At 37.3% G+C, this 27,416-nt stretch overlaps 2 protein-coding genes across 4 annotated transcripts; both read left to right on the top strand.

Annotated features, from left to right (window-relative positions):
* The first annotated feature begins 5,293 nt into the window (after window positions 1–5,293).
* Window positions 5,294–10,507, top strand: LOC103698522. Its single transcript, XM_008780554.3, has 3 exons — window positions 5,294–5,471; window positions 5,578–5,639; window positions 9,932–10,507. The coding sequence occupies exons 1-3, from the start codon at window positions 5,309–5,311 to the stop codon at window positions 10,067–10,069; spliced, it is 363 nt and encodes a 120-aa protein (XP_008778776.2). The 5' UTR covers window positions 5,294–5,308; the 3' UTR covers window positions 10,070–10,507.
* Window positions 10,508–14,423: 3,916 nt separating this feature from the next.
* Window positions 14,424–27,119, top strand: LOC103698509 (AT-hook motif nuclear-localized protein 9-like). Of its 3 annotated transcripts, none has more exons than XM_008780537.4 (6): window positions 14,424–14,829; window positions 15,465–16,028; window positions 20,784–20,851; window positions 22,939–23,070; window positions 25,420–25,581; window positions 26,535–27,119. In XM_008780537.4, exons 2-6 carry the CDS (start codon window positions 15,530–15,532, stop codon window positions 26,766–26,768), a joined length of 1,095 nt encoding a protein of 364 aa, XP_008778759.2. In that variant the 5' UTR covers window positions 14,424–14,829; window positions 15,465–15,529; the 3' UTR covers window positions 26,769–27,119. The 3 variants fall into 3 exon arrangements, with proteins under 3 accessions (XP_008778759.2, XP_026657462.2, XP_008778765.2); XM_026801661.2 differs by having other exon boundaries at window positions 14,426–14,667; XM_008780543.4 differs by having other exon boundaries at window positions 14,426–14,829; window positions 15,515–16,028.
* Window positions 27,120–27,416: the final 297 nt, after the last annotated feature.

Here is a 27,416-nt window from a genome sequence, read left to right as displayed (position 1 = left end):
CCGCTTCCCGCTCGGCCTCACGTCCGAACCGTAGTGAAGCACAGCAACGACGACTGCAACTCCCGCTCTGTAACTTTCACCATTCCAACCTCCCCCATCCCCCCCAAAGCTCTCCCCTTTCTTTATATATATGCATATATATGCTTCTATTGATATACAAATAAAACCACAAACCTTCCCACTCCACTGCACCATGGTATGCGTATAGGTGCAGAGAGAGAGAACGGGGAGGAGGAATAAAGCTGAGAAGAGAGATATGTGTCGTGGAAGAATTGAAGAGATCTGGTGTGGGCAGCTGATGGAGAACTCCAAAGGGATCGCATTGATCTCTCTCTCTCGGTTGATAACGTAGCGAGATCATGCGATTCCTTTGGAATTATCCGTCTGTTGCTTCTTCTTCTTCTTCTTCTTCTTCTTCTTCTTCTTCTTCTTCTTCTTTCATGTGAACTGGCGCGACAATTTGTTTGTCTCTCCAGTTAGACATTGGAGGCATCATTTAGAAGGTATGTGCTCTAATCTTGATCTACGTAAGATGACATATATATGAAGAAGACTTGATGCCTTCTTGTAAATGGGAATGTGAGAATTATTTATTTAATTTTCTATTATTTCTCAAATATATAATTTCTATCTTTTTTAAGTAATATAATTATATGAATGGATAAAGCGAGGTCTTTATTAAAAAGAAAACAAAGGAATTTTCCTGATAAATTACAGAAGATGTAATTTGGCTCGCAGTCTGATCTATTTGTAGGTACTCTCAATTCATGTCATAACGAGACGAGGCAGATACAACAGCCTTCATGAGTGCTGCACATGGTTTAGAGATATCAGTGCGGATCTAAATTTGGATAGGAGTATCTGAAAATTTGGATACATCCAATCCAATGATCTGGCCTGAAAACATATATATAAATTGAGGCCCGAAGTTGGCCATAGACATGAATGCACATTATCATTTTGTCATTGTTTGTTTGATCATTACAGGTGGTTCATCAAGTTTGTGACTCGTACGTCTTGAATACATCACGCAATTGCCTCTTTTTTTTTTTTTTTTGCCATGGATAATACAGTGGTAAGCATATTTCCATGGCAAAATCTCTTATTTTTACCTATAGTTATCTTTCATATGAATAGAATAGACTTTAAAGCTAAATCCACAATTAACAAAATCAGTATTGATCTCTTCACATAGCTAGGCTTCCCTTGGGTCGACTTGTTTGTTTGACAATTTTCCCCAATCTTCTTGAGTTTTAAGTGTCTTCATGTTTGAACCGGAGGGTCTAGTTTATTCAGCCCCACCATCGATCCATGCATGAATCAGTAACCTACAGTACTGGCGATTGAACCAGTTGGGTATATGAGCATCCTCTCTTGTTCAAGCACCCACCATTAATGGATCCTTCAATAACTAGCTAGAGAGGGTACGTGATCATGGCTATTATTTTGTTTACATTTATATTTTGTGAGCAGGATGAATTTCAGCTTTTCTCTCCCTCAAAAAAAGAAAAAGAAAAAGAAAAAAAAAAAGAAACAGGAGGAGAGGATCCAATCTCATTTGGTCAAGAAAAACATCAGCACCAAAGTGACTTTGATTAATTTATCAGTAATTGTAATTATTTCATAAACACTATAATCCAGCAGCACTATTCCTCCTACATGACATGGCTCCTACATGGTGCTTGGTGAGTGGCACAGTCCTCACACCAACCTCACTGGCCTTCGTGCATTACATCGATTCCCTTGTGCCACATAGAACAATGAATGGAGTGGAGATGATAGTGATGCTAGAGAAGTTCCTCTAATTGGATGTGCCACTTCTCCATTTTCTCTTTGGCTAAACTCCACCCATAAGGAATATTGATCTGTCTTAATTTGTTCGAAACGAATCCCAACTACAAATAATGTGGTCGTTGGCACCGGATGTGGAAGAGAAGGAATTCCACACCTAGAAGATCTTGTGAGAGGGAAGGCATTGTCAGGATTAGTTGCATGTGTGACTGAATTTGTCACAGAAGACTTATGAGACATATACCGGAAATCCTGTGGAGTGATTGCTGTTCAAGAAGCAGTTAAAGAACCTTTTTTGCTATAGGAAAGTTGTCTCAATATATTGTGTGTTTTTTTTTAATACTTCTGGGGAGCTGTCTGAACTTAATTTTACAGTATAAGAGTGGATGCAGTAGTTTTAATACTGCATGTCAAGGAGATTGGAAACTTTAAGAAAGTGGGAGTTCATGTTGAATTGTGGAGTTAAACAAGCCAAACAGAAGTGAATGCAGAATCATAACAGGTAAATTAAACTAGGAGATATCAACTTATAATGGCATGTAGGCATTTTTATTAATTGTTGGAAGATTTTACAACATAATGAGCTGTAATTATAAGGCTCTTAAGCTTAAAGGAAGCCGACCGAAACTAGGTCATACAATTTGCCTGTCTCTTCTCTCTTGCTGCATTGTCTAACTAATTAGCTGGCTCATTATTAGTTCTTCTGATGTGATGAACTTTTGGGGCCCTCAAGCTGTTCCATAAGCAGCTTAACATTGAAGAGTGGAGGATCCAAATACAATGATAGTTTAACCTTTTGATGGAGTAATTTTGTCAAGGAATAAAGTTCAGTCTCCAAGGATGACATGCATCATGCTTAAAACTTTGACTTATAGTGATTTTTTTTCCTTTCTGGCAAATGATTGTTGGAAGAAAATACTTGGTTATGCTAGTAGCATTTGGGTTGCAAAATATACTTTTGTAGGCAAGGGAATTATACCTTCAATCTATTTTGGTCAAGACCTAGGAAGTTCAGTAACACATCATCATCAGCAACACCAATAGCATCATCATCATCATTAAGCAAAAAAGTTTTGTACTATGTCACCTCGCCATAGCTTATAAGTTGCTTTCCCCTGTAAAAACAATGCAAAATGTTCAAGCAATGCACAATTATATGAAGTAACTACTCGCCAATAAACATGTGATGTTCAGTATGGTTTAAGACACATCCATTTCAATCCAAATCTTCCACATATGATCAAGGCTTCATTAATCACAGAAATCTCAAGGACTTGAGTATTGTTCCTTCCGAATTTCTAGCCCTGATTGACCACACCTTGTAGTAGCTATCTAATTCTTAATTACTCTATTAAAACCATTTTCTTCTTTTTTTTTTAACTCCCATCATCAGTCTGAAAAACAGAAAAAAAAATATGATTAGTGGCATCAAAACTGATGCTTGTGATCACTTTTGAAAAATACTCCTTGTTAGGAGCGCTTTTAAAAGAAACATTTCCCATTGCAAATCTACACTTTTTCATATCAAGTGTCTCTAACTTGAGGTCACATCTTAACAAATATTTATACAGATGATCTTGGAGGATGCAACTGTCAATCTTCTCCTTTTTTTTTTTACATACCTTTGATCATCTTTTGACCAAATAGAAAATAAACTACTTTGTTGTTAGAATGCTCTAGGCCACCCATGGGCACGGACCCGCTCTTCTAATCCATACCTGCGTGCTTTCCTCCCGTTAAAAGCTAAACATTAGGCCCAACAATTGGACGACTATAAGTTGGGCCTCGTTTATCAGAGTCTGGTCTCAAAACTAATTTTCTGAATTAAGGGTAGGATAGCCCAACTGAATAGGATATCAACGGAACCGATATCCAAATATTTTATTTGTCTCCGAAGTCCGAACCGAATGAGATGATTTTATTCAAAATTAAATGAAGATGGTTTTGGTGATAAATTTAAAAATAAAAAATTGTTCTATTTTAGTTTTGGTTACGACTTGGGTGGTTTATTATTCAGAAACCAAACCCGGTACGAACCCAACACTAAACCAGAAATCTAATCCGAAATTGAATATACTCGATATTTAATATCCATAATACTCTTTATTAGATGAGCTGTTACGAATTATGTCATAAAAATTATAAATAATATTATTAATTTGGTTATTTATATGTAAAAATTTTGAAATGAAGAAAAAAAGTTAAACTGTTTTTGCTTTTTCGATTTTGGTTTTAGCTTTATGGTTTTCGCAAGAAAATAATAATGCAACCAAAATCATATTAGCCCAAGACCGTCAACCATAATGTGGAAAAAAAAAAGAGAGCAAGATACATAAAGAACTCCAAAGATGAATAAGTGTGAACAATTAATTGAAGCAACTCAATAAAAAGATGGAAAACAATCAACTTGTGGTTATATTCCAAATACAACCGATAGAAAAGTATATTACAGACTTTATGAAAACTTCTAGTATATGCATTCACATTAATTGCATATAAGTATATGAATATATTAATGATCCTTAAATAAATCTAGATTAATATGTATCTAAACTATTCTAAAAAATCAACTTTACTAATTTCGGTAGTTTTTTTAATAGCGACAATGATTTTCTATTTCATAAATCATTTGATTTTAGTTTTGATTTTGAGAGGCAATGATTGATTTGGGTTTTAGTTTCAGGTTTGATTTTTTCATTAACCGCATCGAATCCTCTTGCAAGCATCTACCACTGAGTCATATTCACATTTACAGAACACCATAGTTCACCGGGCTCGTATGGAAGTCAGGAATTAGAGCACGTTGAGACCTAAATAATGATAGTATTGAAGGACCTCCCTCTCTTCTCTCACTAACAACAAGAAAAAGAAGCAAGCCATGGATCAACTCTTATAACTTATTAAAGGTTGCATTCAAAATTAACAACTAGCATTTCAGTGGTCATCCGTTAAAATCTAATCAACTTGTTATTGACTCTGGCTTACTGAATCCAGGCTCGAGCTGATCCCAACCTACAGGTCAATCGTTGGGTTTGATAAGGAACCGATAAAGATTTAACCCACATCCGATCTAGGGATGGTAATTTATGATCCGACCCGCAAACGACCCGCTTTTAGTATATTTGGATTTGATATAAATGAATTTATATCGTAAATGGGTCAACTAGCCTAAACTTGTTTATTAAATGGATTTGAATCAGATTTAAACTTTTAACTCATCTAATAATTGAGTTGGGTTATGACCCCATCCGTTTGACCTATTCAATTTCTGTAAAACTTACTTGATTTATTTTTAACCTATTTAACCCAACTAGCTTAACTTGTTTAAATCAATTTAATCCATTTAAAATCTGTCGAATCCATTTAATTTATTTAAATAAATAGGTTATATAGGTCAAATTAGGTTATTTTTTTAATAAATAGGCTAGGCCAGATTTAGGTTGATAAATTTTTGGGCCGGTCCATATCCGACTGGGACCCAGATACTGTAAGAGTGGCATTTCCGTAATATTAACCCATGGGGGATCCAGGGCTTCATTTTTCGGCACAAGGATCCATAGCTTCTACAGGGACCCGAGAGGCAAAGAAAGCAGGCAGTAGAGAGAGCGAGGGAGAGAAAAAGATGTCGAAGAAGAACAATCTAGCGAAGAGAAAAAAACAGCACGAGTTCGACCTCCAAAGTAAACCTTGGATTGGAAAGAATTATCCTTCTGATTTATATTACTGTTGTAGTTTCGATTAATCCCATCTTCTTATCTTTTTTTTTTTTTGGTTTGGTACAATTAGGGGAAAAGGTGGAAAAAGAAAAGAGAGAAAAGAAGCTGCAAGCAAAGAAGTCCAGGATGAAGGTGAGAACATTGCTTTTAATATCCCCTTCATCTCTTTATAATTTTAATATTATCTGGATTTTTTTTCCCTTCTTAGGGTTTACTGTTTTGATATGGATCATCAAAATTGCTTCTTTTTCTTTCCTTTTATGTCGTTTGGATTATTTTCGATTTGTTATTTGTTTTCATTTAATAACTATTGGCAAAATGCTCCAGTTATTCAGGAGATTATGCCTGAGAGACATCTTTACTAACTGATAAATATGAACCATGTTCTTCGTCAGCTAGAAGGAATGTCTTTATTTTCTTATCTTTTTAAATTAGCTTACTGAGACTTCTCAAAAGATATTGGATATGTCTAGGTTGAAGCTGCTTTACTTTAGTAACTGGAAGGACTCATTCACCAAGAAAGAACTGAGAAATGGAACTTATCAGAGTGCAGACCGATGCCATTTGTGTGAATAAATGGCATAATATGGCACGGTACATTGTATCATGCAAGCTTCTGGTCTATACAGATACGACGTGCGATACTGTGAACCTTGATCTTAGGCCACAGCAAATGGTACAGGACAATGTAAGCACCTTATGAGTACTGATTGCCATGCTTTGGTACCACAGAATAAAATCCAGTATGTTACCTCAAAACTTAAGTTGGTATATTTGATGTTGGTGCGGCGGAAAAAGTGTTACATTCTGGCTAGATGGTACTATACACTGATATACATCATATTCCAATAACTACATGACCTTATGATAAGGTTCTCGGCACTTTCATTGATTGTGGGATGCAGGTTTCTTTTTGTTATTTTGCTTACACATTAGATCATTTTAAAAATAGTCTGTTTCCAATCCTTCTCTTCTTTGGGATCCTTTTAGTTTATATACCATGTGCCAACTGAACTTGGGGTTTCAGCCCTGGGTTTAGGAATGCGCCTTCCACAAGATTTACGTTTTGCTTCAAGCATGATTATGACCTTGCTGCATCAATGCACTTTGATTGTGAAGTACTTGGGCGCTCGTTTTGAATTCTATAAATTCTATGTATATTATTGGTGTAAAACAATGCATGGAGACATTATATGCATCCTTGTTTTTTCATTGTCTTGTAACAAGACAAATTTATCACTGTAGTGTACAAGCTACCATACCTCACGTTAAGCACAACATTCTTTGTCGTTCTCTTGTATTATAGTAACACTAGTCATTTCAAGCATTCATGGCAGCAAAAGAGTATGCTGTTCTGCATGCACTATACTTTGATGGTATGCTTTTGTTGCCCACAATATCTAAGGTAACTATTGGATTTAAACAAACAGTATACTCTTGATCTATCTTTATTATGATAGTTTCTTGTGTCGTACATGTTCTAACATCGTATAAGCTGACATATTATTTCTCGTAATAGAACCACTTAAATCTTGATGTATGGACATCTTTAGACTATAGGATTCCCATATGACTAGACAAATTACGGGAATTCTTGATGGAAGACATATTGAGTTGTTTCTTTGATTGGCTGTGAAACTTTACTGAGTGGTATGACATTGTGCAAGAGACTTCGTTAGAAAGATTTTGCAAATCAAAGCTTTATGCATGCTAGTATACTAGGAAGGATATAGCAAGAAATGATTATATTAGTGGAGTTATATAGTTAAAGACAAAGTGACAAAGAATTGATTGAGATGGTTTGGAACATGTATAATGAAGCTTGAGGCATCTTCAATATGAAGGAGTATTTCATTAGTTGTTGAAGAAGAGTGGAAGATGAGGGGAAGATCTAAGGTAACATGGATAGAAGTTGTTAGGAAGGATATAAAAATGCTTGAAATGACATGGAAGCCTAAATATCAACTTTTGACAAATTTGGATTCATAAAATTGACCCCACATGGTTAGAACAAGGTTTGATGATTATGGTTATGCATGCTACATACTATTATTAATATGATTCCATTTAAGATTTGGCCTCTTATTAATGGATTGTAGTTAGTAAATGAATTTTTTATACCTTGAGATCCAGTTTAGAAAAGTTCTGTTTGATCTTGCTCAGAAATTAAATAAGTCTTTCTTTGCTCCATGCTTACTACTGTCATCTGTTTAGCAAATCTTGGTTCTCCATTATGAGATATTTGGTGTCTAATCGTATCAACCGATATAGTTGTAACCATGCATGAGGGCAAGAGAATGTCATGCATAATGGCCACAAATGCCTCTGCCTAGTGAAGGATGCTCTCTATTACATGGATTGAAATAACGAGTGATGATATGTGGGAGGAAGGCAACTTTTTTCGTGTTGTGCATTAGTGTGTCCATTTCTTATTTTGCACAAAGTATTGCCACACAATATATTGTATTCTCTTCATGCCTTTTCAGTTATGCTTTCCAGAAACTTGTACCCACTGGACCTTTCTTTTGCTCTTTGATCATGCTGTACATTTCATGGTACTCTGGATCAAGACTTGTAAGCTTGAAGCTCCCTGCTGTTTTTAAATTGTTTTGCCCAAACTCTGGACCACGTGCAAGTCATGATGAAAATCCAAGTCTTGAAAAATAAAAATGCAATAAGGCCCTATTTGGCAAGGGCAGTAGAGCTTTTATAAAATGTTGTTTACTATTTGGTAATTATATTTCTAAAGTATCGTGAAACTTTAACATGTGTTTGGTAAACAAACTAAGAAAATACTTTTGGTATGACAAAACGACCATAAAGGACATTGCATAGTATTATACAATAAAACATAATAAAATATAATATATATTAATACATAAATATATGATATAGTGTAATATTACTGTAATGTAATATAATATTATTATAATATAGTAATATAATATTATATATTATAGCATAATAATTTAATATAATATTAAATTATTTAACATAATATATCAATGTATTATGATATAATGTAATATAATATTATATTTATAGTATGATCGGCTGATGTTGCACCGCACTGCAGATGATCCTAGTCATTCGTCATCCATGATTGTAATATCCACGCCTAGTCTTTTTCTTCCGCAAGAGTAGAGAACAAAAAAAGAAAATAGTTGGGGGAGAGACAAACAAAAAGCAGAGAGAGTAGAGAGAGAAGCTAATTCGCCTTTCCATAAACACTCTCCTTAAGAAACCCGCCCCAACCGATCAAAGAACGAAGTAAGAGAGAGCGAGAGAGGGAAATAGAGAAGAGAGAATGGACTCTGCCGCTCTCGCGACAAGGCTTCTCAATGCGATCCCTAACCATAATTCCTCTTCCCCGTTGATCTCCACAAGGTGTCAGCCATCACGGAGGCGGCTTCCTCTATCACCAATTGCGGTCAGTATCCTCTCTGATGCGTGGTCCATGCTGAGAGGTGGACCGCGATGTCGCGGTCCATGCTCAGAGGTGGACCGCGATGTCGCGGTCCTCTCTATCCTCTTTGATGCTGACTGCGAGAGTAGGTGGAGGACGAGGAGAAAGAGAGGAAAAAGGAGAAAAGAGATTGATGGAAGAGAGGGACGACTCTATGATTGTTTCAGAAGGAAGGGAGAACAAAGCTATTTTTTTTGCTAAAACAAAATTCAAAATGATGGATATAAAAATAGAAAAAAAAAGGAATACCTTGTTCACGGAATCTGTTCGCCGATTAGGATTTCTTGTTGTGACTCCTGCAGATTTTCATGATTATAAAGGGACATTTTTTGCAATTATTATATTTTATTATGGGTATTTTGGTTCAAAAAAAAAATTATAACTCAAAACAGTTTTCCGATAGGGCCTAAAAGTGCTTTTTCGAGTGCTTTTTCGAAGAAGCTCCAAATTGAAGCTTCTCCCAAAAAGATGTTTTAGTTTTCTGGTAAAGCTAAAACAGCTTTCCGAAATTTTTACCAAATACCCTTATTTTATCTAAAAGTGCTTTTTAGCCCTCTAAAAGCTCTGCCAAATGAGATTATGGATGATAAAATATTATGAACATAAAGGAATGTGTGGCTTATTGGAGGAAGTATTCTTTAATTGATTTAAGATTCTCAAGTCTAATCCTGCATGTTTCTAACATTGAAGAACAAATAATAACTCTTAACCAAATGCTGAGCAATAAAGTGGATCCCAACTATTTCAGTGCTGCTGCTGTCATTGTTACCGAAAAGTTGTTTGTCTATGTTTTTCCGCCACTTCCCCCCTTCTCAATCTTCTTACTGCTTTAGTTTTTCCGTCTACTTAGCTGATGAGAGATGGTTGTCATGCTGTGACCATGATGTTTGCATATGCAATTACTGATGCATATTATTACTTTAGCCTTTTATGGACTCTATGTGTTTTCTTGATTCAGATTGATGTTAGTGACATGAAAAGAAAGAAGAAAAGTTCAGGAATGTTTCAGATTGGGAAGAAAAAGGTGAAAACCAGATTGTCAGCTTTGGCGAAGGCTAAAGCAGCCCAAGCAATGGAGATTGACAAACAGTCTTAGATTTATGTATATGGTTAAGTCACCATTCTGTAGTTTGTTATACTACGGTGACTCAGTAAAGTGTGCCATTTACTTTGACCCTTTCAGCACAGTTTTGCAGCTGCAGCGGCACTTTCTGACCTTTGGCTATCTTCCTTCTGCTAGTGTACTTGCCATTTGTTCTGCAAGTGGATAGCATCGAATTGAAATCTCATGTTTCTGCTGGTTGACTTGGCTGTGTTGATGGTGTGAAAATTACACTATTCTCTAAATGGTCTATAATGCACCTAAGAGTTGATTGCCCCATGACAGGCATTGGAGTAAAGTAGGAGCGACTTTCTGTTTTTTTTTTTCTTTTTGGCTTTATTGCGGATGCTTCTTTCATGATATATTGTTATAGATTGTAAAGAACCTGCACGGTTGATATTGCTTGTTCATAAAGGTTTATGATTCATGCCATTTTATAATTCTATCTTCGTGGTTTTAATTTGGTGGACATTGCGCCAGCAGAACCAGATATATTATGCTAAATTTTGTTCTGCAAACAAACAATACAGAAAAAAGACTCACTGGATGAATCCGAAAACTCTTTTGCTTTGTATATTTGGATTCTAGATGTAGAAAATCAGCAATATCTTCTCCTTTTAGTTGGGAGGTGGTGGTTATATTGAAGGATACCTTTTGAAATTGATTATGATGCACAATTGTTGTATCTAGGCAAATTTGGTTAGTCAGATCGCATGTTATACACTATAAACACATTCAGTGAAATCTTCATAGTTAGCTTTACTTGTGCTGTATATTAATTTTTCCACTCGAAAACATTTGCATTGGTCTGTCATATTAATGAACCATCATTGATGGACGTTGCACACGACACGATCAATTGGACTCGACGGTCCGGTGCTGAAGTCACTTACTCTCTGTCTAGTGAGAGTAGGGCTTTTTTTCATAGTAATAGTGGGCGGGTTTTATGAGATTTAATCTATGCCGGCCGTCGGAATCAAAGGAAGGCCGAAGAATCGTTCGATTCATTAAGGGGGACGGTCTATTTGTAAGGCGGACGGAAACCACTATAGACAAGACCTCCCAGCCTTCATTTTTTTTTTTTTTTGTATAGTCCGGAGGCCGGCTGCAGCAGAGCTGCAAGGCATAGTGGCGCCTGGTGCGATTCCCAGACCTAGCAGCCAAACCCAAATTATTGACTTCAAAAAAAAAAAAAAGAGGAACATATTAGGGGTCCCGTTTTTGTGTATGAAAGTGAGGGGAAGGGGGTCATGATCTTACCCATTTGGTGGGGTAAGCTCCTCCACCCTTATCCTCTTGGTGGGATATTCATCCATCAAGGAAACGAACATCAGTGGTCCCTTCCAGCTCCAGAGAGCTTGAATCAGGGAACATTGAGGCATAGGTTCTCTCTTGATTGGTGGTAATAGAATGATGATAGATGACAAACTGAGAACTTGGAGGCTACTTTGTTCTTAAGGATAAGGAGATGGTGGAAGCCACGAGGTTCAGGCTCCCAAGAATTACAAGCAGGGGCCCATGTTGAAAGAGATCCTCATCCATTTGCCGTGCAGGATATTTCGGCGTTTAATGCCAAACGAGTCATCTTCTCTTTGGTCTGGTCTTTGGCCCACCATCGAGCTAGTGGCCTTCGCTTAACGGGATGGTGCTTCCTTCTTAGTGGAAGCCATGGGTGGAATATTTGAATCAAGAGTGCAGTTTGTTCAAAGAACAGTTAATGATGCTGTTATCTCAAGACATGACATTTTCTTTTTGAAAGATTATGTTGCGTTTTGAACTTGATGGCAGTAATTTAACTTCAGTCGAATTCTTGGACAAATGCTTGCTGAAACATTGTTGTTGTTCATTAGAACTTAAGTAGGAAGAGGATGCCAAATGAGCTCAATAAGGATCATACGAGGTTTAAGGGATCAGATTAGCTCCCAACATGGATCTTGAGGGCTATAATGGAGATGAAAAGCTTTCTTTTAAACGATACATGAAACAGAAAAAAATTGCAATTAGTTTGATAATAATCGAGTGACATTACTTCTTCGGTCCAAACTAAGAAAGAAATTAGATACGATGCAAAATGAATCTTATTCTATCATTGATCAGAGATTTCTATATAAAAAATACGAATAAGAGTTTGAAGAAAGGGAAGGAGCCGTCAACCTGCAACAAATAGAGGAGGATTTATTCGATCACACAGTTTGGGGTCCTAGAATATGATGCCCTTTTGGCCATCTATTTGATTGTATCGAAAGGCCCACTAAATTGGAATTTTAATGGTATAACAAAATCAAATTGATTTACGACTTATCAACATCAATTATTTTCAATAATCAATCCTTTTTAATTTTAGTTATAACAAAATATATATGTATATATAAATTTTGGAACATAAATTATTACACAGATACCGAATTGGATCTTTTTCTTATAGTTCAAGCTAAGAATTGGATCATTTTGCTCTTAATATAGATATCGACGGAGATTAAAGGCGACTCTACTAATGTGAAGATGAGGTTTCATTCTTTGTTTGCTTGAATAAAATTTGAACTTTGGTTTTGTGATGATAGTAAAGACTTGGTTCACTGCTTGGGTATCAAACAATGCAAAATAGTGGAGCTAGTTATGCTAATAACATAGATGTTTAAAAATTATAACCCTCTTTATAGTGCATTTGCCCGAACCAAAGCCTTTATGGTGCATTTGTCTAAACCAAAGCATTACATCTCATGGACGAGTTTTTTTTTTTGCATCAAAAAGATACATAAGAGCATGATTGTAGTTGACTAGTTTGTAGTTAGATTTGATCGTGTCAATGTTATATAAAAGATACAGAAAATAGGTCTCACTTGTCGCTAATAAAAATTTGAAGTCACTTTTTTAAAAAGAAAAATAGCGAGCTACATCCTTCAAGGTAACTTGAAATGATATAATTATTTATTTTTTAAATTATTTCTGAGAATAATAGAAAAGCATCATCAATAATTTTGAAAAGAAGAGAATTTTTTTTAGGATAAAAGCAGGGAGAGTTGCTAAGGTCAATTGCTTGAAAAGAACCTTCAAGGAACTCGCCGCCGCTACTTTCTCATTTCCTATTTGGGTTAGCCACCATGCATAATGTGAACATGTGAAGCAAATTGGCAGGCTAGAACTTAGTTTATTCCTAATGTCCCCATCAAACAAATCAAGACCCGCTTGGGACCACTGGACTTCGCAGACAAACCCACCAATCACATTACCTCAAAAGATATGTTCCTTCTCCGTAATTAATCCTTGCCTATCAACATACCATAATATAAATATTTCTGCAACTATTTCCAATATTTCCGACTTTTTTTTTTTGATATATTGGCTGCTCATGCTAATCTCGCGTGAGCATAGCTAACAATATCTAGATAAAGAAGACAACTATGCTAAGTCCAAAAGAATTCTCAAAAAGTCTATTTCTTTTGATAAAACAATATTTCTTATCTAATTATAATCATAAAATGCCATTATGATAAATAGAAAATAATTATTTTATTTTATTTTTATTTCTTCCTAAATGATGAGTGATTAAATTTTATTATTATTATTATCATCATCATGATTATTAAGATTAAGAGAGTTAAAATTTAAATTCCAAAATATTTTCAGGATTGAAGGGCGGAAAGGTTAGAAAATGACAGAGAGGAGGAAAAAGAGGCCAGCTTTAATTCTTCTTCACCTTTTTCCTTGCTAAAAGATAAAATTCTATTATATTGATGCTTCAAATCCGAAATAAATAAAAAAACCAGCACGAGATCTAAGACGCTCACAGCATCCTCTCTTCGGCTAAAGCTGCACCGCACGTTACATTACGTGATCACGTGTCACACATCTATTGGATAGAATATCAAAAAGGAGGTCGATATCATACAGCGGATCCTCTAGACGGCAGGAATACAACCATCACGAGTTCACGACTCCTGAAGCCAAAAGCTGGGATTTCCCGCACGCACGATCCGACGGCTATGATCCCAAGAGTAAAGTAACCTTTAAAATATGTTCCAGTGAGCAATCAAAAAAGAAATCTCCGTACTGTGAGACTGGGCGCCACGGTCCTCCACTTGTCCTCCAACTTCGTGCATAAACACCGTTGTATCGGACACGTGTCAGCGTCTTCTGAAGGCCAGAAAGGCGTCAGAGCTCGCGCTGTCACATAACGCCGGAGGTGGGGCCCAACTTCATGTGGGTCGCATGGGGTTTGCATTCGGATGGACGGCTTTGATGGGCTGAAGTGCTGTGATTGGTGTTTTGAGGTGAACAGCGAAGTGGCTCGTTTGTTTGTTTTGGTTTATTTGTTGTGCTTATTTATTGTTATCTGGAGATTTGTAATTATCCTATCGGTGATTCCAGTGTCTGTCGAACTCCCACCGTCACTCTCTCTTTCTCTCTCCCTTCCTCCCCCGATCCTCTGAATGCTTCCCCTGGTCTTCTTTTCGCCGTTGAAGGCCTTCCGTTTCTCCTCGTTCCCTCTCTCTCTCTCTCTGTCGCATTCGGCGAGGAGGAGGAGGGCTTAAAGCGAGGGTTTTGGGGGAACCGTTCGCCATTCGGGCTTTGACAGCGGCTGCGGTCTTTAGGTGCGTGTCTGCGAGGCTTCAGAGGGTGGGGTTGGTGCCATTGCTGTTGGCGGAGGGTTTTGGTGGTTGGGCGGTCTTTGAACCGTTCGGAGTTTAACGCCAGGGCTTGTACCTTTGCGCCTTGTCTCTCTTCCGTCGTTTCCTTTGTTTCCTCTCCAAAAGGTTGGTTTTTTTGAGCTCTAGGGTTCTTCTCCGCACTTAATCGTTTGAGGTTTTAGGGTTCTCTGGTTTGGGGTTTGTTGCGACGATGATAAAAGAGAAAAACAGTTAGGGATTTCCCCCCCTCTTTTTGGAGGCGGATGTGGCGGGGATGACCTCAAGTGTGGGCTTTTCTCCTGGGATAACGAAAAGAAGTTGTGGCGTTATGGCGGAACTAGGGCTTTGCTGGGGCTAAAAGATATGGTATTTGCGTTGTTCTGGCTTGCAGTCCTGGTGTTTCTACTTTTTCTTGTGTAGTGTTGTGAGTTTAGGGTTTTCTAAGGAGCTAGAAGGAAAGATCGAAGCTTGGCTTCCATTCGAGCTTTCGTATGTCAAACCAAGGCTGGTTATCCTTCCTGTCTCGCTCTCGTTCTTTTTCCCAATCTTCTTGGGACATTCGGGTTCAGAATCTTAAATGTTTCTCTCCTCTCCTCTTTGTTCATAGCTTTCAGTTGTTGTTTTTTTTTTTTTTTGGTTTTAATGTTTGATTTCTGAATTATTTAATGCATCACAAATTTAGAAGTAAAAATAAAAAAAGTATATTCTTGTCTTTTTTGATCTTGCATAGTTTGTAAATTTTTCTTGTTTTGTACCACCAGAGATTATAACCTGTGTTTCGTTCTTCGTAATCTTCCACCATCTTTGAAAGCCATCTAATCCATGCATGGACGGGAGGGATGCCATATCGATGTCTGGTCCATCTCCATACTACATCCAACACAGAGGTATCGGTGGGAATAGTACTGGACCGCAGACAGGGCTACATGGACCACCTCCCGGCATCCGCTCGATGACTAACCCCAGCTCGAGCTTATCTTCGTTACAGCACCCTGGAATGTCTATTGGATCAGGGTTTCAGGTGGAGACTCCATCTTCCATTTCGCCGCATGGTGCCAATGTGGGTGGGACTGGGGCAGCCGGAGGGGGTCCAGGAGAACCTGTCAAGAAGAAGAAGAGGGGAAGGCCACGGAAGTATGGGCCAGACGGGACAATGGCGTTAGCTCTTTCGCCATTGTCCTCAACTCCTACTGTGTCGGGGTCAGGTTTAGTGCCTGGTGCAGCATCGGGGTCAGGGTCAGGATCAGGGTCGGCTGCTCAAATGCAAAAACGGGGTAGAGGGCGGCCACCTGGAACCGGGACAAAGCAGCAGTTGGCTTCTCTTGGTGAGTTACCCTTTTTTTCTTTGATGTTATTCGGGCAAGAATTGCTTTTCCCTTAACTGTGCTTACATTCTTTTTTTTTGATGTGGGTAATTTGAGTATGTGGTTGGCTATATATTAGTTTTATTAAAGATTTAATTTATTGACTTAAGGCAATTTGTGTTTATTTGTCACTATCTTCATGCTCAATATTGCATGATGTTTTGGTCTCTTTCTCTGCTTGTTTAGTTTTCAAGCTAGTCTCTTGCCATTGTGGAAATTCTAATGGTTGAATGGGCTCATAGTAAGCTATGATGTGTACACAGGGGCGGCTCAATGCATTTGGGGGCCTAAGGCGAACTTTCTAAGAGAGGCCTTTTTTTTAAATAATAATAATAATAATAATAAATTTTAATAAGTGCAAAATATTTTAAAAATTTATTTAAAAATAATCCGTCTAGCTTTTTGAGATGCAAAATTGCTAATCAAACTTTTGTACTCAAGATTCATTAAAATACTATTTTCAATCGATAATATAGCTAATCCATTTAATCTTTCTTGTGACATAGTTGACCGCAAATAAGATTTTATCAACTTTAATTTTGAAAAACTTCTTTCAGCAGAAGCAACTGTTACAGGTATTGTTAACAATATTCTGTAAGCAATGCATGCATTTGGAAAAGAATCTGTTTTTTTAATAAAACTTAAAGTATCAATAGGGGTACAAGTTTCTATTTGTAAAATTTCTTTTAAAACGTTTAACTCTGAAAATAGATCAAGACCATCAATATCAGAATATTCACCATGCTTTAAATAGTTTTCAAGATTAAGACAACACCTTTTCAAATTCTCTTCATTCAAAGATTTTAACTTTCTAAAATTAAACAAAAAACCAAAAAAATCTTCATATATGGTGAATTGTTCAAACCTACTTTGAATTGAAGAAATAGCTTGATCTACTACATATAAAAAGTAATCAATTCTAAAAGATTCTTCAGCTGATCTTATTGTCTCATCATCAGTATTTTCATCAAATTGTTTTTTCTACGGATCACACGTTTTTCACGAAATGTAGGTTCTATTTCCATTTCATTTGCAATTTCTTTAGATGAATTCAAAGCATTCATAAATTCATTTTCTCTATAACTTTTTAAATAAGAAAGAAGACCTTTTAATTGATCTATAGCAACATCAATATGCATGTCTTCAGATTGTAAATTCTTACTAACTGAGTTAACAGCAAACAATATATCGTACCAAATATTCATGCCTAATAAGAATTCAAAATTTTCAATCTCATATGTAGCTAAACATATGGCTTCACTCTTTATTTTAGGATCTTCACTAGTTTCCGCTAATTGAATTAAGGCATCTCTTATTTTAGGAGCTTGATGTTTAATTGCTTTGACACTTTCAATACGACTTTCCCAACGTGTTTGTGATAAAGGTTTAAGAGTTAATGTAGATACATTATCTTGTAAAATTTTTCATCGTTTTGTAGAAGAAGAAAATAAGGTATAAATTCGTTGTATTACTCCAAAAAAAGATATAGCCTTAGGACATGAGTTAGCAGTATCACATAATACTAAATTCAAGTTATGACATCCACATGGTGTGTAAAATGCTCTAGGATTTATATCTAATAATCTTTTTTGTACACCTTGATGTTTTCCTTTCATATTAGATCCATTGTCATACCCTTGTCCTCTTATATCATTAACCTCAAGTTTATGTTTTTCTATTATATTTATAAGTTCATTAAAAAGGCCCTTTCCAGAGGTATCATCTACTTCTAAAAATTCTAAAAAATATTCTTCTACTTTTACTGGACTTGTTGAAGTATCTACACATCTTAAAACTAGGGTCATTTGTTCCTGATGGCTTGCATCAGGAGTGCAATCAAGTATTACAGAAAAGTATTTTGCTTCTTTAATCTTTTTAATTATTATAGCTTTAATTTCAGACGCTGATATTTGAATCAATTCATTTTGAATATTATGACCTAAATAATGATTGTGAATTTCACCATGTTGAATGCGTCGAACATGTTCTTGCATTACTGGATAGGGCAGCCGACCCGGGGTCGGGCTGCGGAGCCGAGGAGGTCCGACTCGGGGTCGGAGTGCTGGATCATAGGGCAGCTGTAGCTTTCCTGGATACGCGTGCCGATCACGTGGGGCATGGCGGCTCAATTCCCCCATAACAGTAGCCCCCCACTTCCGAGCCTGGAACCAGAAGGGGAACAGGTGAAGGGAGTGATGTTTCGAGATTGCCGCCATCCTTCGGAGAGGCGCGCGCGCTTCAAGCTTCCCGCCTTCTTTATGGCGTATGGCGGTTGCTGCTGACCTGGCAACCTGAGGATTTCGGCGGACATCCTTCCTTAATGGTGTCGATTCGCCTTTGGGGTGCGAGCGACCCTTCGGCGGCCAGGCGTCTTCTGGCGTCATCGAGGTGTCACTTCATGCTAATGATATGCTCATTAGTTGTTTCATGACTTTTAAGCTTGATACCTAGATTTTTCCAATCCCTACTTCCTTCATTGACTAATTGACTCGTGCTAGACTTTGAATCAAATAATTTACAACAAAAACAATATACCCTATCCAAATCCTTTGAATACACTAACCATCTTCTATCATATTTTTCGCCATTAGGTAACTTACGAATATAATGTATAGTAGAAAAGTGTCTATTATTTTCATCCCTAGGAAAATGAAGATCATAATCTCTAATTGGACCTCTTTCTACTAATAGATCTCTCAACTTTGTATCAATATTTTTCCATTGACCAGGATCATATATATTTATAGAAATAGAACTAGTTTCATTAAATTCTACACTATCCTTATTTATCCTATCTTCATCTAATTTCTTATTGTGTTCTTCACTAGATATTGTTTGGTTGTCAATCTCAATTTGTTCCGTTCTTTTTATATCATCTTCTAACTCTATTTCGTTTTGAGTTGAACTTGATGTAGTGTTTTGTTTATTTGTGACAATAAATCTATCTAAAGCACCTTTTTGAGATTGAATGAGTTTTTTCGATTTTTCTTTTCTTTTTGAGTTTTTCATACCCACATTCAAATTTTCTATTAGACATTTGAATCCAAAAATAATATTATCAAACCAAACAATTAAGACAATCACTACAAACAAATCAAAATAGAATAGAGTTGAAAATGATAAAACCCGAAATGCCAATAGAAGGGGTGCCGGACTCAACGACGAACTCCAGTCCCAACAAGCGGTGCCGGACTCGACGACGAACTCTGAACTCAAATCCCAACAAGCGGTGCCGAACTTAATTTTAATGGAGACCCTAGACATGAAAAACTATTATCAATTTTTAAGAATAGACATAAAATTTATTTTCAAGAATCCGACAATAAAAATTTTGATAGCATTGAAATATAAATAGTAAAGTGGAAATGGGTGCCGGGCTGCCGGCTGCCGGCACAGTTCCGGCAGCCGGCACATTCTGCCCAAAAAATAAATCCCCCGTTCCCCACTCCCCAGACGGCCAGACCCAGACTGCCAGACACCCAGGGGCGGAGCCGCGGAAACAAAGGGGAAAACGGAAAACAGGGGCGGAGCCGCGGAACGGAAACAGGGGCGGAGCTGGACTGCTGGAGAAGCCAGAAGGAGAAGGAGAACTCACCTGAAACAGGGGCGGAGCCGCGGAACGGAAACAGGGGCGGAGCTGGACTGCGGAGCCGCGGAGGGCCGAGAACGAGAAGGAGACCTGGAGAAGAGACGCCGGCGTCAAGTCTCAAGAACCGATTTATCGAGATTCGAGGAACGGGAAGCCGGGAAGGAAGAGGAAGAACTGTTGAGTGACTTGAGGATTAGGGATTTAAGAACTCAAGGATGAAGAAGAAGACGCCGTCCACTTTGGTTATTTGGGATTTAAGAAGCAAGAAGACGGTGGCGTGCCAGGCGGATGGTTGGATGGAGAAGACGGGCTACCTAGTTGGCTACGCTAGGGCTTGGGCTAGTTGGCTACGCTAGGGCTTGTTGCCGTTGGCCTGGATGCCGGTTGCGGAGGACCGTTGGTCGCTGGCTCGCTGCCCGCTGGTCGCTGGCTCGCTGTCGCTGCCCGCTGGTCGCTGGAGCCTGGAGGAGGAGCTCGCTGGGCGGAGGCCGGAGGCGGAGGCCTTCCTTTGGTCCGAGGCCCTAGGCGACCGCCTCGATCGCCTAGGGCTCGGGCCGGCACTGTGTGTACATCTTATTGGCACAGTCATGCAAATAATGCAAGGTGTTCTTCTATGATATCTGAAAGCTTTCATAAGTTGGGGCATAGGACAGACTGAAATATTCAATGGTGGACACCATGTGGTCTTTGTTCTGCCTGCATGTACTTGTGTTTCAGTTGTAATTTTTCTTTGATTAATCTTCAAATTTTTTTTGCTTCTGTTCTGGTTTTCCATTTTTCTGCCCATTTCTTCCTTTCCCATAGCATCGCGCACATTACACAGAAGAAACAAATAATTCATGTAAGGTTGTTAGGGGCAATAGATGCTATTGGTTTATTCATAGCAGTCCTCCAATAGTGGTGATGCATCAGAATTGGACAACTATTCTCCTCGATGCTTTCTAAGATTTAAATGTCTTCATTCTTAGACATGCCACCACTGCAATTTATGCTTAGTAACCGTATCATGTTTATTTGGCGCAACTTTATTGGTTCTTGAGCATTCATGCTGAAGTTAAAGTGGACTGGTACTGGAGAATCTTTTACTTTGTTATGATTTGACATGTTTTCCATCAATTGTCTTGTAGGGGAATGGATTGTCAGCTCCGCTGGAATGGGTTTTACTCCACATATTATCACAATTCCAATAGGGGAGGTATGGCTTACCCTTTTAATATTAATATCGTTTACATAGCTGATGTGTCAAATTCTTCTTGGAACATGATGACACTTAGGCAACGTCGGTATCAGCATTAAGCAGGCATAGGCTTTGCCAAATAGCATTCAAGAAGGAGGCATAACCAAGGAATAGTTAGGCTGGTCAAACTTGTTCATGATTGGCATAACTAATCCTGGAGGGAGCTGCTATAAGCTATTCCTTGGCATAAAGGCACTTTTTATGCTTACTTTTTACTTTTTAATGGACTATAGGTCATCATCCAAAAGTTATTTCAAAAAGTGGAGCTAAGAAAAGGCATAGCTCATGGCATAACTATTCCAATTGGAATAACTTTTCCTTAATTCATTTTGCTTATTCCCGAACCAAGCGCAACCTCAAAGTAACATTGTTTAGTTTCCATAACTATGATCATTTGGATGTTTTTAAAGGGGAAAAACCTTAATGAACGAGTTTATGATGCAGTGTTGCTAGTCCATTGGGCACTTCATTTAGCTTAGTCAGAAGTATTTGTGTGTGTGTGTGTGTGTCTATATATATATATATATATATATATATATATATATATATATATATATTAAAATAGAAGCTCTGCTTGTGCAGAGCTCTCCATTTGTCGCATGGACACTTATATTAATAATGTTATTAATAGAGATCTTTATTTAGGATAATGAGTAAAGCTCTTATTTAATACAGTTATTTACGAAAATATAACAATATAATATCATTAATAAGAAGCTTATTAGCTTATTAAACCATATTAAATAAAAGAACTTTTCATTAGTACTACCAAATTAATTCAGAAATTAATGACATTCTTAATAACCATATTTTTCTTAATATGTATGCTGACATTTAATCCTTCTCTCATTCCACGTGAACATAAACATGGTGAAAGCCATGTGTTAATTAAATAAATGGGACAAGATAGCTGGTATTGAAAATGTAAACAAATAATTGCAAGGTATAGAATAATGATTTTTAATTTGTAATATGAACATTATAACAATTGCAAAAGTATTTATATAACAATTAAGATAAGTATATCTAACATTCATAATTCATGTAATATAATATAATAATTACATATAACAAAAGTAAATATTTGAAATATATATATTTTACTTTATTATAAAAAATTGTTTAATATTATATATGACAAATTTGTGTTCATAATTTACTTTTAATGCGAACTCAAGCCAATCAAAACATCAATGACCCTGAAATTTAGTATAATCTTCACTCTAGTTATGAACGAAAATGAGGACTGGCATGTGGTTCCACATAAATTCTTCATTTGGTAGGCAAAGACACAATATGGAAGAGATCTCTAACATGTTACTTGCATTTTCAGCTAGTCGTCTGTTAACAAGTAACAAGGGACTTTAAATATCCGTTTACTATAATGGCTAGAGATACCCTGTTGCTATCAAAGTGCTTGTCTACAGGCTCGGTGCTTGCCCATCAGTACTGCAGACTGCAGCTTAGCTTGCTGCTTTAGCTTTAGGGAAGATTCTCAGAGGATGCCCATATGCATCAAAATTTTATCATAGTGACAACTATTTTTTTTATATTCTTGCCCAAACAGCGGTGGTGCTTAGCAACATAACAGCTCCATTGGCTTCTTCCAGGCACTTCTCCATCAGTTATGTTCTATCAATTGCAATTAAGTGTATGAAGGGGTCAATGATGTAAAGAAAAGAACAAGAAGAGTAATGAGATATACATGTTCTGTCTTTTCCGGAGAGATGGTAGATGGGTCTCCATCAATTGCTTCTTTCAGCTTTCCCTCACTGTTGGCATATGAATATATAGGCAGAACTGTAGTTCAGTACCCAAATCTAAGACATGACATCTGTTTCATTTTCCTTGCTTCATTCCCAGCATTTTTCTTGAACATCTATTTTTTCTTTTATTAGTAAGCATGACTATTTAAATCCTGATGCCCTAAGTGACAAGTGTACTTGAATCAATTCTGTTTGGTAGGAGAAATGGCTTTTCTTCTTTTGCTTTGAGTCTGCTTCACTATAACAATGATTTGACTGCTCATCACTATTGTTCTGCAGGATATTGCAACAAAGATAATGTCATTTTCTCAACAGGGCCCACGGGCTGTGTGCATACTCTCAGCAAATGGTTCAGTTTCCACAGTGACCCTTCGTCAGCCTTCAAGTTCTGGTGGCACAGTCACTTATGAGGTGGGAAAATCCTATCTTGCTGTATAGCTGAATATTGATTCTTTCATTTCTTTATTTGTAAATCTGTTGGAATCCATGCAAACTATGATTAAACATTGTTGTCTTGTGAATGTTGGTTAGTCTTTACATGTCAACTGTTTTTGTAAATCTGTTTGAATTTGATGCCTTATGCCAGATATATGCTAGACTAAGTTTACAAACTATTTTTTGACCATGTCATTATTAATGCTTTTGCTCTTAACATCAGGACTAGCACATGATCGGTAAGCAAATACCTTATTGATGGAATTTATAGATGAAAAGAAAAAAGATAGATTCTCCGAGCTTCATCCAGAAAGGTGACTTTGGCCATTTGAACTCCTTTTTCCCTAGTAAAATCTCTTGGAGGTTGTGTAGACTTTCAAGAATCTCCATGATATCAAGGTTTTTGTCATGGCATTCTCTGAATGCCATGTTTTATTGGTTTATATAGATTGACCAAATTGACTGATCGTATGTCTACCAAATTGACTGATCGTATGTCTACCAAATTGAGGATTCAGATGATAGCATGATGCACCAGATAGCTATACTTCTTTAGACTTCATTTGCTTAACAAATTGACGAGTATTTCTGGACTCAAAATGACATTCTCGAAATTTCATTTGCTATGTCTAACTGTCAATGGTTATAAGAATATCACTTTCTGAATAATTGCACATTTCTCTTTGATTCAATCCTTGAAATTGTGTTACAATTTTTCTTTTAAAGGATAATTGTTTCAAGTAGCATATATCATGAATAGCAGGTTCCATTCATATGGTTGCATTATGAAAGAGTGAATCTTAAAGTTGGTCGAGCAGGTTGCCTGGAGTTCGGCAGGTTAGAGAAGTAAGTGGGCTGGGCTAGTTAACTGTGGACTCTGGGGACTGACCACCAGTATCTCTAATTGGTCCATCAGGGATCTAGTACCCAGTTGGGTTTGCGTCAAATTTTGTTGCCACAAATTTTGGAGTTGGTTACCAAAGGATGTATAATGAGAGCTTTTTGATATTATCCTAAATTTCTTGAGTTTGGTGTAAAGTGGGAAGCATGGTGATTATAATTTCTTTGAGACTTGCCTCTGTATTATATTTCCTGATAATTAACTCTTCATTAGCCCATGTTGGCCTTTTAAAAGATGAAGTTCCCGTCACCTACGTAGCCCACTTCCTAGGTCCCAATAGTAGATGCCCATTCGAGTGAAAAATGAATATTGGTAGGTCTGTCTCTCAAAGAGGAATCCTTGTTTGAGTTTACTTTTTAACAAGAATGCTCTTTTCGAAGAGTTCTATTAAGTGGTTTGGATGAAGAAGCATCAACTGCAGCATGGTAAATCCTTCCTTTTCTTTTATCTTTTTCTTTTCAAGCATACAACAAGCTGCCTTTTGATTCAGTCCTTGATAAGGTCCTTGTCAATAAAATTCTGATGCTTCTGATGTTGTTCCCAATGTCTTTCCAGGTGTATCAATTCCCTTGCCTACATCAAGATGTAATATGGAATTTCATTGTTTGGCCTGTTTATTTTATTTTATTTTATTGAAAAAAATCATAAGATGCTGCCACTGTACCCCTCAATCATCAACACTGAATCTGTATAACCTAACAAATGTGGCTAACAACTCTTGCCAGGATCTGACCCACTACCATTCCCATCAAAGCATTCAGGCCATTTGTTTTGCCTATATGTAAAAGGGTCCAATCCATTTTTCAAGTCAGGTTCGCCTTTTCAAGGGAAACTCAGATAGGTGGCCTAGGCTTTTTTTTTGTCCAGCTGCCCCCATTTTTTTGTTCCTAAAATTTGCTCTTTTTTCCCTTTCTTTTACCTTGATCATTTCTCTATCTTAATGAAATGGTGGTGTGTATGCACTGTTATTCTATATTAAAATGGAAAGGAAAAAAAAGCTCTGCATCCAGTTATGTAGGTTTCATCTAGGTTTGCTACCTACATTCTAACCTTCTAGGTATCATGGCATGTCCACTTTCTGAATTGGGTACCAGTTCATAGGGTAGCATGACATTTGGAAGCCAGCTATAAAAGATTCTCAAGTTTTTGTGAGTCAACCCCATGGAGCCAACCCGATATAGAGGGGACTAGGCTTCTTGATTGGTTGTCTCACAGTTGTGAGTTAATATACATGCATTTTCTTGCTCCTCTTTTGCTGATAACTGTTTGCTAGACAAATGTATGTCAGAAGTTTCATTTAGGCACTCTGTTAAGTTCTGGGTTCTGCTTCCTTTTACTTAGGCCTGTTTTCTCATTTACACTGTTTGTATTCCGTAGAGTAGGTAAGTTTGTCTCTAACAACATGCTTGGCGGTGCTTGTGCAGGGTCGTTTTGAAATACTATGCTTGTCTGGCTCTTACTTGCTGACTGATAATGGGGGGTCACGTAGCAGAAGCGGGGGCCTAAGCATTTCCCTCTCCAGTCCTGACGGTCGAGTTATTGGTGGTGGTGTTGGTGGGTTGCTCAGGGCTGCAAGCCCTGTCCAGGTAATTGATTCGAGTTTCTGTTCTACTTTATTGTTGAATGGCAATCCTAAGTAGTCTTCTTCTGTCAATAGGGTTATGTTCATGAGGCTCAAGCTTATATCTGAAATGAATTTGAAAATTGTCCTATGTGAGATAACCGAAGCCCTAAGACAGTGGAGAGAATTATCTTTGTAAAGTACGTAAACAATTTTGTTTGAGCACCATGTACCATCAGTCCTCCAAAATTGGCAACTTAACCTTGACATATTGTTTCCTTCAGCACTAATTAGTGCACAAGCATAAATGGATGCTGGGGAACCACAATAGTGTTAGGATGAATTTGCAATATGAATGTTTACACTGAATTAATACTCTATCAGAGGATTCTTCTTAAGTATGATGTGGTATGAGCTTCGACAACCCTGTGATCCAAGCCAGAACCAGATTAAATCAGCTTCTAGAAACCTGAATTAAATCAGGTTAATTCAGATTTCTCTCAAATCAACTTTCATGTTCTTAGGTGGGATTTTTCTGGTTTTGCAGGCACTAGGAAGGTCCATTAGATCTTTGTTGTCTTGTCTCCTAGCAGAAACAATTTGCATGCATAAAACAAAGTTGTTCTGTTGATGGTCGCTGTTCTGATACCTGCAGTATGGACCTTTTCTTTTAGTTTTAATTTTTTTTTAAGATTTGAAAGATAAAGGTGTTTCAATTTCCTTTTTCTAAAAAAATTGTATTAAATATTTTTTTTGATGGGCTCATGAGTTGTCTAAGTTGCTAGTCCTCTTGGTTCGGTAGGATTCGAAGTGAGTTGAATCTTAAAAATGAAGAATATTGTTGTATGAGTCTTTCTGATTTGCTGTTTGTGCGTTAAGGTAAATGTCAGCAACAACCAAACTGGGAGACCTTGCCTTGTGTGCTCATTTGTGTATTGCTTATTAATGCTCTATCCCTTTAATGGGGACTTTTCGCAGGTGATAGTTGGAAGTTTTATTTATGGTGGCTCAAAAACAAAGAACAAAACAAAAACTGGTCAGGAATCAGGCCACGAGTCCGAACATCCAGTGGGTGATAAACTACAGAGTATAACAACCAGTGCTGTGTTTAATCAAAATTTGGCCCCTCCTTCAGTGATGGGTGGTTGGACTGGTTCAAGGCAAATGGACGTGAGGAACACCCACATTGATATTGATTTGACTCGTGGGTAGCTTTTGCTTGGATATAGATATAATAGATGCAGTTCGTGTGCATGTTTCACTGCTGATGACAGTGGGCAGCCTTGGAGAGAAACTAGGACCATCTTTGTGGCTTTAGCCTCACTCCGTGTTCACATTTTTGTACTGATTTCTTTTTGCAGCTGGGGAACCATCAGATTCCAAAACTTGTGTTTTGTTATTATATGAGTCTTGCAGCTTTGCGCTATGGGCTTGATGTTATCATTGCCTAAACTGTGACAACTTTATAGATCTTATTGTCAGCAGAATGTCTGATTGATTTTAAAGCTCCAGAGCTTGTCTGACGTCTGCAACTTTATTAATTGAAAAAGATCTGTTAGGTAATATCTTCTATTTCTACTAAAGTTGATTAATTTAATAATCGGGATGTATTTTCTGCGCATGGAAAGACTTTCTGAGATTTCAATCAGTGTATGTTTGAATACCTGCAGTTTGGAAATTCATAGATTTTATGGAACATGCCTCTGGACGCAGTTTGGAAATATGTTTTCTTGGGTTATATGCGGTTATGGCTGCTGAATTTGCAACTATATTTTCAGTTTTTGGTATGTAGCTGCAGTAAAATAAAAACTTGTATTTGCTTGTAAATAAGAACTGCAGCTGCATTTGATTTATAAAAGC

The sequence above is a fragment of the Phoenix dactylifera genome, chromosome 18, assembly GCF_009389715.1.
Source record: "Phoenix dactylifera cultivar Barhee BC4 chromosome 18, palm_55x_up_171113_PBpolish2nd_filt_p, whole genome shotgun sequence".
Lineage (NCBI taxonomy): Eukaryota > Viridiplantae > Streptophyta > Magnoliopsida > Arecales > Arecaceae > Phoenix > Phoenix dactylifera.
This window is presented reverse-complemented; position numbering and strand designations above follow the sequence as displayed.

What these genes read in the sequence shown, in the direction of transcription:
- LOC103698522 (XM_008780554.3), top strand. Translation starts at nt 5,309, where the DNA reads ATGGGGGATCCAGGGCTTCATTTTTCGGCACAAGGATCCATAGCTTCT. An exon ending in GCACGAGTTCGACCTCCAAA is followed by an intron (nt 5,472 to 5,577) that starts GTAAACCTTGGA and finishes TGGTACAATTAG; the next exon opens with GGGAAAAGGTGGAAAAAGAA. An exon ending in CAAAGAAGTCCAGGATGAAG is followed by an intron (nt 5,640 to 9,931) that starts GTGAGAACATTG and finishes TTCTTGATTCAG; the next exon opens with ATTGATGTTAGTGACATGAA.
- LOC103698509 (XM_008780537.4), top strand. Translation starts at nt 15,530, where the DNA reads ATGGACGGGAGGGATGCCATATCGATGTCTGGTCCATCTCCATACTAC. An exon ending in GCAGCAGTTGGCTTCTCTTG is followed by an intron (nt 16,029 to 20,783) that starts GTGAGTTACCCT and finishes ATTGTCTTGTAG; the next exon opens with GGGAATGGATTGTCAGCTCC. An exon ending in GTGGCACAGTCACTTATGAG is followed by an intron (nt 23,071 to 25,419) that starts GTGGGAAAATCC and finishes GTGCTTGTGCAG; the next exon opens with GGTCGTTTTGAAATACTATG.